This window comes from Motacilla alba, chromosome 5 (assembly GCF_015832195.1).
Source record: "Motacilla alba alba isolate MOTALB_02 chromosome 5, Motacilla_alba_V1.0_pri, whole genome shotgun sequence".
Classification (NCBI taxonomy): domain Eukaryota; kingdom Metazoa; phylum Chordata; class Aves; order Passeriformes; family Motacillidae; genus Motacilla; species Motacilla alba.
In genome coordinates, this window is record NC_052020.1 from 55705361 (window position 1) to 55722138 (window position 16778).

At 42.3% G+C, this 16778-nt stretch overlaps 1 protein-coding gene across 1 annotated transcript in view; it reads left to right on the forward strand.

The window, feature by feature from the left end:
* KCNH5 (potassium voltage-gated channel subfamily H member 5) overlaps nt 1–16778 on the forward strand; it is a 159522-nt gene that overhangs the window by 1335 nt on the left and 141409 nt on the right. Inside the window, exon 2 of the mRNA XM_038138200.1 lies at nt 11379–11502. Coding sequence (XP_037994128.1) covers nt 11379–11502 — 124 coding nt within the window. The remainder of the gene's footprint in view (nt 1–11378; nt 11503–16778) is intronic.

Genomic DNA, 16778 nt, shown 5'->3' on the forward strand with positions numbered 1-16778 from the left:
CCTGTCGTGTTGCCTCTGTCAGTTCCGTGGTCGGCAGCTGACTCCCTGTCAAGCCCTGTAGCTGCCCGATCTCCAAGAGCTGCTTTCCCACAATAGTGTATTTATTTCCCAGAATATTAAATGCAGGCTTAATTAATAGGCATTTATATAGCACTTTCCCTCTGACAATTTCAAAGTGTTGGGTGGAATTTAATTACACTTCACAGCTCCTTGTGGAAGAGGACATACAGAGGTTTTTCTCAACATGTTCATCAAATTGTGGAGTGAATGGAGGCTTGGGGCATCACAGCTGATTTCCCTGGGTCATGCAGCATGTCAGTGGCAGGGCTGGGAGTATGGTTTGGGAATGCCATGGTTTTGTATTGTGCTCTAATTAAATCCCACATCCTCCCCGGTGAAAGCTGAGTAAAGCTTTGAGACATCAAAAATTAGAAAAGCTCAGAAGGCTTTTGAACATTATACTTTAAAAGTATGTATCCCCTCAGTTTTTAACCTGGTTTAATTTAGGAGCATAAATCATGCTGATCTGGTCATTCATTCTGCTTTTTCTGTGCCACTGATGATGTCTAAGCATGGTGTTCTCTAGAGAGGTAAATCTTCCCTGTTGGACACAAAGAGGAAAGTAGATTGGGAATTTGTATTTAACTCATGTAAGTTGTCAGTGTTGTGAGCTGAAACATGATTTAGTTCTTATTTTTGTCATCCAGGACATAGCCTTATTCATCCTTTATAGAAATAGTAATTTTCATTGGATTCAGTACTGTTTAATGCAAACTTAATAGTATATAGTGGACCAAATCTGGTTCAAGTATCTCCTGCCAGTGCTTGGAAGAAGACAAGGATTTGGTCTGCTGGCTGTCAGCTGGGTTTTCTTTTAGACTTGGATTCACCAAGTTCCAAGGAATTTTTGGTTGACAATTTGAGGAATGGGGTGAAGGAAAGACTGATGATTGTTTTTTAAAATACATCTTCAGCATTCTCCCCAAAAAGCCTTTCTGTCACTGTTCCTGGTTCAGGAACATTCTCCTTTGAGATTTGTCATGTTTATGCAATTCCATTGCACTTCTTGATCATAAATATTTTCTTAACAATCAAGAGAAGGTTTGTAGGTACGGGTAATAACTTCTATTAGGCTACGGGTACTGCTGGAAAAAATCAGGCAGGTATTTCAGCAGATAGCCTCTTCTTCAGGTGAAATAGAAGCAATGGCTTCAAAATGAAGTGTTGATGGAGACAAATTACTCAGAGTTACCAGAGATGGATCCTAATAACAAAGTTTATAGACAAAATTGTAATAATTTTAAAATGTGGAAAGTCAGGACTGGGACTGGGAGCAGGTGTAGCAGTAACACGGTGTGCAGGCTTGGTGTGGTGTCTAGCCTCGTGTTAAAAGCAATCATATATTAAATTTTCAGCATTATTTGGGCACTTTCTCTTTAGGAATGTTGTGAATCCTTCCTTTTTACCTCATCTTTGGCTGCTCATCAGGTTGAAATTGTGGGAGAAGCGCTCACAGTGTGCAGCCAAGAGCAAAGCACCAAGGAGCTGAGCAGAAAGGAACGGGGTGGCCGTGAAACGGTGACCATGGCTCTTTGCCCTCTGTGTGGGAGAGTGGGAGAGCTGGGCTGCCCTGCTGGATGCCCTGCTGGATGCCCCTTTCCATGCCAGGGTGTTTGGGAAGGATGGAGCTGCTGTTAGAGCGATGGAGAGGTCCCACCATGTTCCCTTGGGGGAACAACGGCTCTTTTGGAGACGACTTTACACCTTGGAGCTTGTGAAGTGTTTTAGGTCAGTGTTGAAGGTCAGTGTTTGGGCAGCATCACCGGCTGCAGGTCCTTCCCAAAGCATGGGGTGCTGCATGGCAGCCTCTGCTTTGCAGGGTCTTTGCCCTCACCACAGCTGAGCTCCGCTTAAGGAGACCCAAAGCCCACGGGGAGAGCGGGGTCTGTCCTTAGGGTTCCTGTGCCTGGTGAAAGGGACAAGCAGACCTGTCTTCAGGGTAATCTCAGTGCACTCCCTGCAGTCTTTTTTTTCCCTTTCTTCTTTTAAAGCACAGTGAAAATACGTTGAGGCTTATGTGAGGCTCACAAAGATTGATACAATCTCGCTACAGCCTTGGCTGTGCCCTAGATCTTAAGAGCACCAGGTGTTTTGCTGAGCTCAAAGGTGTTTTGTGAGAGCACTGGGCTAAATCACATTAAGGTGACTGCCTTTTACTGCCATTAGTATTTGGGATGTTTAATAAGGACCATCCTAAGGGCAATGTTCTCTCCCAAGATGTTCTCAGCAGGCTGTGCCCGTTATTACTGATATTGTTCACCTCTTCAGTGCATTCAGAGCTCTTACTGATACTGACCTGTGCTCAGCGCTGTGGAAGTGCAGAGGGTACAGAATTGGGCAAGTCTCTAGATCAGGGCTGGGATTTATGGACCTGTCCCATGGGCAGAGTCATCCAGCGAGTTGAGCCAAGCAAGTTTTGTCTTGCTTTCACAAATTCTATCAGCAGAAAAATTAAGTATATGTTAATGGCATAATTTGCTTTTATGGTAGAGCATGAATCTGTGGAAAGAGTGAGTCTGGGACTTGGCAGCAATCTGCAATAAAGACTGCTAACAGTTTGGAAGAGGGGATGAATTTAGTGAAAAACTGTATATAATCTTATCTATATGATAAGAGTCATCATTATTGGATATTGTTTCTGTTGCAATAACTCTTAGAAGCTTCCTCATGAAAGTGGGTCTTTTCACAAGTGCATTGACACTGGGATGAAATCTTAGCTCTCTAAGGCTTACATGGGAATTTCAGCATAAGTTTTAATGAAGCTAGCATTTTATTCCTGGCCTTTTTCAGCTTTATGCTATGTTCCTAAAAAGCAATTCCTTCACACAGACCTTTATGCCCTGCTGGGTCCCTGTGACTGGTGGGTGGAAGGATCAGCCGTGTTCATAGGTGATTTTTGTCAAGGCAGGTTACCTGGAAAGGAGGGGGAAACAAGTGTCACATCTGTAGCAATAAGACATCTTTTAAATTTTTATTTCACTGGTATTACAGATAAAATAAGCATCTCTTGTCTCTTCTGTTCTTACTAGCTGTGTAGGGTTCCTGTCTTCCAGGCAGGGATGTGGGATGTAATGCATGTGGGCTTCTCTCCCCTGTATTAAAACAAGCTGCATTTTCACCTGGCACCAATTAAATCACACATGCTGCACAGAGAAAGTTCTTTAAAGCAAAGTACTTCAAGTTTAGTGGATGTCTATCACTTGGGATCCTCTGAGAAAAATGCAGGGCTCAGCAGTTCCCTAAATCCCTGCATGAAAGCAGGATGCACCTGGGGTGAAAGTTTCCATCCTCCAGTTCAGCTCAGAAGTTAATGAAGGGATTACCAAGGTGCTCATGTCATTGAGGTTTTCTTTGGCATTTGAAGGCACAGGGCTCCTTCTGCAATTTCTGTGACTGCAGGGAGCTTGCTGACATGTAAATCAATGCAAAGTGGATTTTTACACTGACAAGCATTACTAGATGACATATGTGAGGGGTTTGCAATTGCAGACACCCTGTTTTCCTTGCTTTTCAAGTGGGCTCGCTGAGCACAGACAGATTAAGCATCTCTGTTTGCTGCTGCTGAAATTGGGGGACTGCTGCATGGTCTAAAGTGTTTATTTTTACTTTTAAAAAAGAGTTATGGAAGATCTGTGCCATTTTATTAATTTAGAAACTTAAAGAATGCCATGTTGTTAGTGAAAGGAAAAGCTGGATTTTCTTGAGATATGATCAGCTGCTTTGTGGTCTTGTTTCTAATTGTGGCACTGCTTTCCCTTCCTTCCTTCCTTCTTTCCTTCCTCCTTTCCTTTCCTTTCCTTTCCTTTCCTTTCCTTTCCTTTCCTTTCCTTTCCTTTCCTTCCTTTCCTTTCCTTTCCTTTCCTTTCCTTTCCTTTCCTTTCCTTTCCTTTCCTTTCCTTTCCTTTCCTTTCCTTTCCTTTCCTTTCCTTTCCTTTCCTTTCCTTTCCTTTTCCTTTCCTTTTCCTTTCCTTTCCTTTCCTTTCCTTTCCTTTCCTTTCCTTTTTTTTGTATTTTTTTTCTTATTTTTCTTTCTTATATTTCTTTCTGTGCTTGGTGGGAGAGGTTTCCATCCTCTCTTTTTGGGGGATGTCTGAGAGCTGCTGAGCACTTGCCACAAGAGGTCACTGCAAGAGCTGCTGCATTCCCAGGTTAATGTTGAAACCTGAGAGAAGGAAAAGAATTTCTTTTTTTTGAGGAAACATTCAGGTTTTCTTGTTGCAGTTGGAAGGAGTTTGCAGCCAAAGAACAATGTCAGGAAGTGGAAATACATTTAATTGGCCTGTTTTATAGGGTGCTGTCTGGTGGTGAGCTGGGATTTTAAGTTATTCTCTTGGATAGCTGAAGGAAATAGGATTTTCTGATTTGATAACATTAAAATATAGAAGATTTTGGAGTTGGTACTCTAATAATCTGCTTTTCAGATAAAAAAAAGGACAATACTTGTTTAATCAGCACACTCAGGGGACTGGCTATTGGTACTGCTAAGCCCTGGCTGTCCCAAGTGGCCAGGGCCTGACTTCCCACCCAGGAGGGGTTCTGGGATCAGTCCTGGTGGATGCTTTGCTCCAGCCCCTGGCACAGAGAGGAGGGCACACGGGGTGCAGCCGATTTTCTGCCCAAACAGGTGTTTTTGAGAAGCAGCCAGGCTCTGTGGAACTGCAGCCAGGACTCGCTGCGGGCTCAGTGTTTGCAAGAGGAGCCCTGTGTCTGAAGAGCTCCTGTTCCCACAATTTTCTCCTCTGGGAATGTGAAGGCAGCACTTTCATTTGTATAAAGCTGGAAGTCTGGATTCTGCTTCTCCCTGAGGCTGCCTGTGTGCCTTGAGTGAGAGCTACAGCGTGCTCCAGTTTGAATTTAGTCTCAGTACATCTATGTTGTGTTCTGCATAATTTTAGTAGAGAGCAGATTCAGCAGCGGCATTTCGAAGATAACTGGGATAGGTGAGGGTTAGTTTAATTCCAGGATAAATGGATGTGTGTGGGAGAAACTGTGATCAGGGAATTGTATGAAATGTCATTTTCCAGGTAATTCGTAGAGGTGCTCTCATGTCCTCATTGCCTCAGAGCTCTTCCTGGGGTCAGTGATGTGCTGCAGTAAAGGCAGGGGCTGTTTGTGGGCTTCCACATTCCAAATGATTGCAGTTAATTTTCTGACTTTCGAGGAGGTAAATTCCAGGCAGGCTCTAATTTTTCTTCTTGAGCTCGCTTGCTAAATTGCTGAGAGCTGCTGTGTTCCCAGCTGAGTGGCTTACATGTGGATTTAATATTTCAGCCAGGGCTGGATTATTCATCTTCTGTTTTATTTGAGGAGCACGTTTTTGAGGCAGGAAGTGGATAATTTCAGCATAGCCAGTGTGATCACACCTTGCTCTGGGTTTAGCCCTTGCTGCATCTTCATAATATGAGTATTAAATAAAGACAGCACTGGCACAGAAAGGTGACGTAAAGAATCAGTCCTTTGAGAGTTTTTTTTTTTTCCAGGCAAGCAACACTTAATGTACTGGGTAAATTGGATGACACTGATGTTTTGCATGCTTTAAAGACACTGGGGAAATTATAGCTTTGTTAGAAAACAGCACTGTGGTTTTACAGACAGGAGTACAAAGTGCTGGTGAAGCTTGTGCTTCAAGAACAGAGGTTTGTCTGCAGCCAATCCCACAGCTGGAGGGATGTTGGTGCCTGTTGAGGCAGATTTCAGAGGGCTTTGCCCTCCAAGCGGGTTTAGGCTCTTCCTCTGTATTCCATGGGGATGCAGCACACCTTGAGCACGTGGTTGGAGTGAGCACAGACAACACCGGGGATTGTCAGGGCCAGACTCGCTCAGGAAAGCTAAGAAAATTAAAAAAGAGATCTTTTTTAATACACCCCTCCTGAGTACACCCTTTCCAAGATGCTCTAACCAAGTCTGCAGCAATTTGCTAACCCTGTGTAGTTTTGAGGAGAATCAACTGACAGCAGTTGAAGTGGTTTGGGGCTTTTATATTAGCAAAAAAAAAAGGCAAATTCCAGATATTTCTCAGCCCCCATGAGGTCTGAGCTGCCTTTGCTGTGCAGTGGAAGGGTGGTAGTTCTGAAGGACAGCTCTGTGTAAAGTTGATAGAGGTAGGAATTTGTTCCTAGATGAAAATGCTGCTTCTTTTTGTTATTATAATCATTACTGTTGTTTCTGTTCTGCTACTACTTTATTTTCTTTAGAACATCTTTTCAGTGGTGACCTTTCTAAAAGCAGTCAGTTGCCAGTTTCCTTGAGAAGAAAGGGAATTTTCAAAAATGGTGATTTAAACAATTTTGGTTGCAAGTGGTACCCAAGCATTCTTGAGAAAAGATGATTAGAGACAACGTTTCTCACTTGGTTAAGCATATCTCCTGGAATGATTTAGCTGTTCTTGCTCTCCTGTCATTACATAACAAGAATTTTACACTGCTTTAGGCATTTTGGTAGTTAAAAAAATTGCTCACACTCCATGGCCTTTTTATTTTGTTTTAATAACAAACACAAGGCTCAGCATCGTGTTGAGTGCCAGCTACTGCAAGATAGAGTAAGATTAAAAGCTTGCTGCTCTACAGCATAGGCTGCCTTTATACAAAAGAGCCTTTTTTTACAAAATAGAAGCGTGGCAACAGCAAATGCAGTGCCTTTTAAAAAATTGTTTTCCTCAATTGTGTTTTCCAACGTGAAGTTTTGCTGACTGCATGCCTCTAATACCCAGTTTCCTTGCCATCAGCATTAAACCTTGCGAATAGGAGAGTTATGTTAGTTAATAAAAAAGCCTGCTGCCTTCCTGAGAGGAATCTGGCAACTCTGAGAGAGACAAATCTGCTGGCAGGCCCTGATTTTTTTTACAGACAGACAGATGCTGGTGTTTAGAGGTGTCCAGTCAAGGACTATGCACAACCTACAGAGTTGTGATTTGGGTTCCCTACAGTGCATCACAAAGGGGAATGGGTGGAGAAGATGATTGGTGGAGTAAATTACATCAAGACAAGCTTAGAAATAATAAAAATTGACCTTCTATCTGTAAGGAAATAGGGAGTGGATGTGCACTTTCAGTGCATCGGAGAAATCCAAGAAGGATGAACACATCACCAGAGATTTTGGGGTAATCATCAAGTGAGTTTTGAAATTAGCTGCATGTAAGTGTTTTCAGAGTACGAGATATCACACCATGGTCATCTGGATCCCAGTTTCCTGAGGTTTCTCCATGTGCTGGATCAGACCACAGCCTGTCAGAGTTACTGTCCTGCTTGCAGCAGTGACCAGTGTCTTGCTGACCAGTGGGGAAGTCCCCAGCTTCTGTAGAAAAATACTTGTGAGATTGGGACCTTCACAGACAGAGAATTTCCTTTCCTGGCACAGCAGGGATATTGCACAAATTTTGGTTTACAGCACCTTACAGATGACATCAGCTGTATTTATGCCCTGCCATTCATAACTTTGGCTGTCCTTTGCAATTCCTGTTGTGATCTTTCCATGAAGTTGTGACATAATTAAAGTAAATTCAAGTGTTCTGGTGTAGCTGTAGTGGCTGGATTCAGTGATGCCCAGTTATAAGTAACTAAACTCTCTTAAGAAACACTTGTTATTGAGAATACCTCCAACAGAACATTTTATCTCAAAAGACTTGCTTGCAGAATATAGTTCTTGTCTATTTGATCTGACAGGAATATGGCTATAGAGATCCCAGTGCTGGTTCCATGCCCATCACCCTGCCATTTCCAGTCTGTTTGTTGGCTCCTTTTCTTTTTCTTCTGAAGAGGGCCTAAAACACCCCTTTTATCTGTCAAAGACTTGAGCAGGGAAGGGGAGATTGCCTCTCCCATCAAGGGAGTCTGAACATTGCCTGTTGTGGCTGCCCTGTGGCAACTGGAGATGGAGATAAAATTAGTTTTTTTTCCAGCCCTTGTCTCCTACACCTGGTTCAGGCAGGCAGCTGGAAATTGGACAGAGTGGAATTTGCCATAGACTTCTGGAAATAATGATCAAAGATAAAACTGTGATGACCTTTCTTAGCCAGGAAATCATGAATCTGAACTGTGGGAATACAAAAGTCAGGCATGCAGGATTTAGTCCAGAACTGGCTGTGGATCCATTCTCATTGGAGGAAAATGCAGAAATGGACTTTCAATGAATAGTCAGTGGTGATAACACGATTTTATAAAATTATGGTCAAAACCAGAGAGGTTCTCTCAAAATGTCCTGTCATCCAGTGCACAGTTTGGATTTTTACAGCTGGGTGTGGACTGGCTTATGTAGAATTAAATGTGCATGGAGTTATGATTTGTAACTGTAGAAATAGGGAAGAATTAGTTGTGTCTTGGTTGAAGAAAATAATGACTCATGATAAAATATAAGGTAGGTGAAATCCATAGGGTTCTGTGAATACTGAGATTTGGGTCCCCAGTAAAACCAAAGGGTCAGACACTGACCTGTTCTTCCTTCAATTTTATCACGTTGCTCAGTGAGCAGCAGCATTAATGAAACATAAATTCCTGTGGATTTGTGCCTGCACTTGGATTTATTGGTCTCTAACAAGAGGCAAAGATTGATTTAAGATTTTCCTTCGACTGGAATTGCACGCACACACAGACACACACACACACAGACACAGATATTGGTAATGGACCTAATGGACCTGGCAGTGCTGAATTTGCAGCTGAACTCAAAAATCTTGGAGGTCTTTTCCAACCTAAAAGATTCTATGATTCTATATTCCTGTGCTGAGAATGGGTGAATGAGCTTTGCTTGCTTAGGAGACAAGGGTAAAAAAAAGAAGTCAATTAGGTAAAGGAAAATTCAAGGAAAACAGCTTCTAATATGTGGTCAAGATTCTAATATGAATATTATGGATCTGATCTAACCTAAAAAATTAAAAATACTAATATCTACCAAGATGTTTCTAGTGTCTTTTTTCCTCAAATTTTAAAAGAAAAACAAGCCCACAACAATTTGTCAATAGCTTGGCTTTATGTTTTGTCCCTCCCAAGTTTCTGGTGGATTTGATCAGTTTGTTGAATGCCTTATCAAATATTTTGAGACCCTGAGGTGCAGAGAAGTATACAATCCATAGAAAACAACCATTAAATGCTATTTATCTGGCTGCATCACGTATCTTCGGCTGCGTGCTCTGTGTCCTGAAACAGTGATGGGGTGGGAATACACAGCTGAGTTCATGTCTGAGGCTGGGGAGGTTTGCAGGACTTTTGGATTTTTTTTGTTTTTTTTGGACTGTGGTCCTCTGGGGAGCTCAGGGATGTGCAGAGCACCCCTGAGTGCATCATCACCAGGCTGTGCCCTTTGTGTAGAGGTGAGGTATGAGCAGGATTTCGGCCAGAGATAGTTCTATAAAGACAATCTTTCCAAATTTAACTTGCAGCCTCGGGTTGTGTCCCTGTGGGATGGGAAATTCAGAATTGCTGATGCTCCCAGCATCTCCAGCTTCTGGAGTGTGGTGGTGATGGGGTGGCAGCCATGGGGATAGCTCAGGTTTGGAGGGTTGGGGGTGTCTCCCCTTTTCCAAACTGGAGGTGCTGCCCAATGACAAAAGGAAAAAGCCTTGCAATACTGTTAAAATGGTAAGATAAAAAGCAACTTTCTAATGAAAGCTGCAAAATATGGTGTGCAAATATGGCTCTGTGCACATGTGAAAAAGGATTTTCACAATTTTTTTAAGGTTAATTAATTAGTGTCTCTAGCCAGTACATCCAATAGGAAATCAGTTTCCCCAGTAACCCACCCTGGGGTCAGCCCTTTGGAGTTGCTCCTGGGGCTTCCTTGCCCTATTTTCTGGTTATATCTGTTAAGTTCTGGTGGAAAACACAATGTCCTTGTGAGAAATTCTCTCCTTAAGTATAAGATTAAACAGAATTTCAAGAATGTGTTAGAAAAGGGTTAATTTCATTAGAAAGGGCAGAAAAAGTACTGGAAGGTATTCACATATTAAAAATCTACAAGGCTTCAGATATATGAAAATATATAAAGAGCTAAAAAATCTTTAGACATCAGTGGAGATGCAGGTGTGGGGGGAATGCCAGTACAGTGGGAGGAACTCCAGCAAACCCTTTGTTCCCAGGTGTTTGAGCTGCTGGAATCCAGGGATATTTTATGTAATGCTCAGGCTTTACTCTGTGTTTCCTGCTGTTTGTAGCGAGGACATCTTCCTGTGGGCAGGAAAGCAAATTTTAAAGTTGACATTTAGGCTTAAAGACTATTTGTGCTGGATCCGAATAAATGCCTTGAGCATAAAAGTGTTAGATTTCACAAAATCTAAACTTCTATTTCTCCCATTGGTTGGCTTTTAAATATTTTAAAATCTGCTTTTCTGTAGAAAATCCAATAATCTCCAGATTATTTTTTTTTCAAAATTCATGCTTATAAAGAAAAAAAGAAATACTATTTTTTTAATACCTGTTCTATATCCAAGAGAATAATATTTGCAGAATGTACAATCCAGTCACAGCTATAAACACTCTGAGTAGGGCATGTGTAGCTCATGCAAACTCACTGTCACTTTTATGGTAAAATTAGTATGCACACCTGAGTAAATGTCTGTTGTTGTCATAACCATTCTTTGGCTATTATGAGGAAAAATTTGTAAAAATGTCCTTTTTTTTCCCCACAAGAACTGCTGAAAGGAACATTTCTTGTAATTTTTATGCAGCAATGATTGTTAATAGTTACATTTTAATAGCTTTTTAGCACCAGTGAATGGGACCATATAGTTCCATAGCTGTAGTCAAAATGAAATTGAAAACTAACAGTAAAAATAAAGAAAACACTGAAGATTATCATGAACTGCAATTTCAAAACATCTGCTTTCCCCAGCATCACCTGGCACTCTGTCCCTCATCCCAGGGATGCTGGCTGTGTCCTGCAAAACAGACTCAGAGCTGCCAGGAAGAAAAAATTCCTTCTCTCAAGCAAAAAAGTCATTTTTAGCTATGGGCACACATACAATTCAGCATTTAATTCAGTTTGCACGTTAATTTAATGTTGCTTTCAAGATATGTATCACATAAAAATAAAACATGCTATCTTGCCCAGATGTTGGGAATAAATGAACGCTTTCTAAATTGTTAAAGCATTGGGGCTTATATTGGTGTTTTGTGGTGTAGGAAGCTACTTGCATTACCAGGATTATTATTATTATACAGTTATCCTGTTTGATCACAAAGTTTTTCCACTTGGATTTCCCTCTGAAACATCAAGGTAGAAATTCCTGTCACGAATAACTCTGCATCTTCTGTGTAACACAAGGAGGATTTCATTGTCCTTTGCCACTGACAGCAGCCCTGTCTCCCTTTTGCTCTTTGTGCTTTCAGAATCCAGTTTTTTGTTGGGAAACGCCCAGATTGTGGACTGGCCTGTAGTTTACAGTAATGACGGATTTTGCAAACTCTCTGGATACCACCGAGCTGACGTCATGCAGAAGAGCAGCACTTGCAGGTATGCCCATTGCCTTTTTTTGCTGCCACTTGGTGCACTTGGAAACTTCTAATCTGCTGGGAAGAATGGTTAGGTTTTGGGAGGAAGGACTGAGGTAAGAAAGGCATTGTTTTGCAGATGTTGAAGTCTTAAAACAGGCTTTAAATGGATCTTATTTAGAATTCATACAACTCACAACTTACACAGAACATGGTAAAGCACCTTGAAATTTATCCTGGCTAGTAATGGTGAGAACACACTCTAGCTAATGATCCAGTAAAGAGAGTGGGGTTTTAGGTAATACAGTTCAAAGGCACTTTTGCTAGATTGTTCTGAGTTCTGTTACATGCCAGGAGGCAGTGGGCTCTTCTGCAGCCCATGCTGGCCCCTATTATTAAGCATAAACAGACCCCAGTAATGCACAAAGTGCATGTTTGTTCCCAAGAGAGTGATTAGCCTGCTGATATATTTACTCTAAGCATTGCAGCTTTATGGCTTTTTTCTTTTATTGGTGGTCTTTCAGGAGCCAGCAGCTGTGATTTGTGGCTGGATGTGCATTTGAGCTGTGCCTGCTGCCTCCTTTAGAAAGAGATGCTTTTGGGGAAGGACTGGCTCCCTGACGTATGTGGGTGTGTGTGAGAGCAAAGCAAACGAGGGACAGGGGCAAGAAGGGAGGGCTGAGATACAAGTTTGTGTAGGTTTTCCCTTTCTGCCTTCAGGGACTGACCAGTTCCAGACATTGGGGACAGAGGATGGAATATCTGGAAGTGTTCAAGGCCAGGCTGGATGGAGCTTGGAGGAACCTGCTCTGGTGGAAGGTGTCCCTGCCCATGTCAGGGGGTTTGGGTCTTTAAGGTCACTTTCAACCTAAACCATTCTGTGATTCTGTGATGATTCTGTGATTCACGGTGATGATTTCTGAGAGATGATGCTGCCATACACTGGTGATCAGGTGATGCTTCAGCTGGCAGGGCAGGGTGGGCAGGGAGCCTGTCCCTGGATGGCAGTCACTGCTTTCTCCAGAAAGCAACACGTGCTGGTCTGTGGTCACTGCTCTCATCTGCAGGGAACAGGAGGAAGCAGGATCTGGGATTGCTCTGTGCAGCCAAATGTCCTCTCAGGGGCAAGAGGCAGGAGATGGGCACGTGCTGTTGAAATAAAATATTCATACACACAGTAGCAACAGAGTCAATGCACTCTGTGGGGCCAAAGGAAGCAGCCTGATCACAGCTGCTCTGGAGATACATACACACTTTCCCCTTTGCTCTCTGCCATCCTCTGTATTGAACTGTCTGTGTTTGCTTGTGAGCCAGTGCTTTTATACCCCGTGCCCATTGAAATAATTACAAATACAGAATGGGATTGTAGGAAGTTGTTGAGGAAGGGAAGGGTTAGCAATACCTGTCTGATAATGATGCACATGTGCTTCAAATATTGAGGGGACCAAAAGGTTTGTTCCATCTGGGTGCTTATTGTGACTGTGATAATCTCCTGTTACCATTTACAAGGGTCCTGTTTTGACTCCATTCAGACAGGTCATTGAGGTGAATTGTACAAATCGAGCAGGAATTACTGTGGAAAATGGAATTGGTAGCAAAGATTGTTTTCTTTCACCTTCATTCTAGACACCCACCTCTGGATTTTGAAGGGAGCCTTCTCTACACTCAAGGCATGACCAGCACTGTTGTGTCTGGCTCTTAGAGAGGTTGGATGGAGCTTTGAGCCCCAAACTGATCTGGTGGAAGATGTCCCTGCCCATGGCAGGGGGTTGGAACAAGATGATGTGCAAGGTCCCTTCCAACCCAAACCATTCAGGGATTCTATGAGTTACATGTACAGAATGATATTTCTAACTTGTTAGGAGACATTCCAGAGCTCTAAGAGCTGGACAGATTTTCAGCATACGTAACATGGAAGATGCAGCCTCCAGAGCAGGTGGAGCTGCTCTCTGATGAGAGATATGGAGATGATTGGTGTTAAAGGCCAATGGTTCCTGCTTAGACTACTCATCAGAATATTATTGGAGGTTTTTTTTTTTTGATATCTGGGGCTATTATTGACAGTATTTTCTGAGTCAGGCTCCCAGTCCAGTTTTTGCTATGTTATGCCCAGATTATGTTACATTATATATAAAATTTGCTTTATATGCAGGGTTTCTTTGACTGCTTTGGCTGCTTTGACTCTAAGACAAGTGCTTTGGGCTAAGAGCGCTGTGGTGCCATCTTCTAATTGCAGGTTTTGGAAAGATCTGCTTTTCAATGCCAAAAATCCAACCAAATTAAATACACAGGTACAAATGATGTATATCTAGCCCCTGATCCAAGTTGTTTTTATTACTCATCATAAGTGTGATAAAGGACAATTTATAAATATTGCAACGTTTGGTCAATTGGCCTCAGGCTATAAGTGGCTCAAACTCATCTTTCAGCCATACTTTTCTCCTGGTAGTCCAGTGAGAATTCACTATATTCTTTCCCACCCCATCCCCTGCACTGGGACTGTTCATATGCTGTGTAGGTGTGGCACTCATGGACATGGTTTAGTGATGGATGTGGCAGTGTTGGGTTAGCAGTTAGATTTGATGATCTTAAAGGTCTTTCCCAGCCTAAATAATTCTGTGGTTCTGTAATTTTAAGTCTCAGATGGTCTTGCCTGATGCAGATCACAGGGAGAGGTGGATCAGCTGAAGGCACTGAAGGTGTGAGTGATTTTTTGTTCCAGCTCAGGCAATGAGTTAGTCCTGTGACAGGCTGGTAATTCCTTTGAATTTGTACTTCTCTCATCTTTTTAATCAGCAACAGTATGCTCACTGGCAGGAAAATCACTTAGAAATCCCTCAGTATGAGTGCCAGTCTCCTTAGTTTAACAGGCACTGTATAAAAAACTCACTGTACATAGGAGTCAGGCTGTATTGGGTGATGGGAGTTGATACTTGTTCTTTCTGAGCTCACGTGGCACTCAAAACTGCATGTGTAGCTTGGGCTGATATATAGAATAATTGGTATAAGTGAATGCTAAAATGCATTGAATTTTTAGGTGGAAGAACTTTTAATCTGCTGTGCCAAGTGAAAATGGGCTGACAGTCCAGGAGGAACAGGGCTTATGTGTGACTGAGACACCTCTAACCTCCATTTAGCCAAAAAAATCCCTGCTGGAGGTGTATCAGTAGGTCAGCCAGCATCCAGGAAAATCACTGGTTTTGTGCCCAGTTGTCCCCAGACACGACTATGTGTGTCTTCATGAACACGTTAAGAATAAACAGTTGTAAAACACTGCAATGCAGTTTAATGTTGCAAGTTATTTCAGTATTTTCTAAATATTGCTGCTTATCAGTTAAGCTCTGTGATTTCATCCTGCCTTTGGAAGAGCAGACATCCTTTAATGGACCTACCCTGGCATTTGGCACTTGGCATTCACTCCAGGCTTTGCTCTGCTTGCCTTCCTTGCACATGAGATTTTCACAGCCACTGTTCCCACTGGAACACTTGGTCAGCATCTCTGCCCTGCCTTGTTTTGATTTACTGCCCTGACAAGTGGGATTAAAAACCAGCCTGCAAGGGAAATCCTGGCTCTAGTGAAGCTAATGGCAAAATTCCCACTGTGCTCAAAGAAATGGGATTATGCATGGTGGGTACAGCTGGACTTGAAGAAGGGTAGATTTGGTGCTGGGATGGCACCTCTGTGGCCTGAGTTTTGTGTGTCCTTGCAGTGCCAAAGCTGTGCAAGGAAGCCCCACTGAGGATGACTGTGGGACCCACAGAGCTGCGCCTCAGGAATGGTGTTTGCTCTTCACCTTGCAGAGTTTTGAAGCTAAATGTGTACAGATGTGTATCTGTATTTGCTGTTCCTGCTGTGTGGATGTTTGTCTCCTGTAATCGATGCCCTGACTGCTTTTGGATGAAGAGAGCTGTAAATTTGGTGTAGGGCTGGATACCTTCTGTGCTTCACTTTTCCTCTGTCCTGCATAATTCCTCTCAAAGAGCTGCTGCTGCCCTGCAAACCCAGACCTGCTCTGATGCTGCTGCTCTGCATCCTGGCAAAGGACAGAGCAACACAATGTGAAACTTCAGACAAGGCTTTTCCATGCCAAGAAATACTTCAACAGGGAGCTGGGAGCCCAGGCATCCTAAATGACAACTGGTCTGTTTTAGAGGTGGAGAAAATATCTAAGATTGTTCCTCTCTCTGTGTACTTCAGCAAGTCTTGCTTCTCTTTGATAAGTGGGTTTTCTGTGTAGTAAGATTCCCAGTAGCAGAGTGGTTTTGATATTTATGTCTTGTACAGTTTGCACTCAAGGCATTTGAGAAGCACAGAATAACAAAAAAAAAAAAAAAAGAGGCAGAAAAAGACAGAGTGATTGACTAAAGAAGTAGGAATCCCTCCATGTGTACAAAATAGGACAGACTAAATTAAATTAAACTTGTGATAAGCAAAAATCTTATATAACTTGTGCAGTAAAAAGCTCTGAGGTTCCTTTGGTGCTGTTAAAAATTGCCTCTGAAAAATGTTTTTATTGTTCCAGAAGCCTTTAAAATGTCTCTTTATGTGTGAATATAATATGAGATTTGAGCATTACAGGTTTACTGCAACAATAGGCTGCTTGTAATTTAAAACATAAAGTTGATTGATCATGTTCTGCAGCACTAACTGGTATCGTCCACCTCTCATCATCAAGTAGGATTTGTCATTTTAACACTAATTAATGATGACTTTCAGTATTATAAATCATGTAAAATCAAGCACTCAACAAATTCTTGCTATTTTTTTCCTTCAGGACTATGAGAAACATTGTTTTAAGTCTCAAGAAAACAAAAAGAGATGCATCAGAGCATTAAAAAAGGCATAGATTAAAAAAAATTAAAAATATCAAACTCTTTTTGTTGCCATCTCATGTATAAATGTATAAAAGGTTATCAGGTGAAATGGGGAAAGGCAGGTCATTTGAAAAGCAGCAGTAGGCTGTGTTCTGCACGTCCTCGAGACAGCTGTGCATGTTAATGATAATCAGGACATTACTGAAGCCTCGTGCCTGGGTAAAACCATTTCTTGCTGTCAGCTGCTCTAGTGGCACCTCCTTTGCTGTCCCAAAGGTGACACTACCGCAGCACTGTCACCCTCACCACGAAGCCATGCTCCCAAGTGCCCCATCCTCGTGTTTTCTAAACACTTCCAAGGGTGGTGATCCCACAGCATTCCTGGGGAGCCTGCTCCAGTGCCTGGCCACCCTTTCAGTGATGTTTTTCCCAATACCCAGTCTAATCAATGCCTGTGCCTGTGTTGCCAGTGAAGAGGCAGCT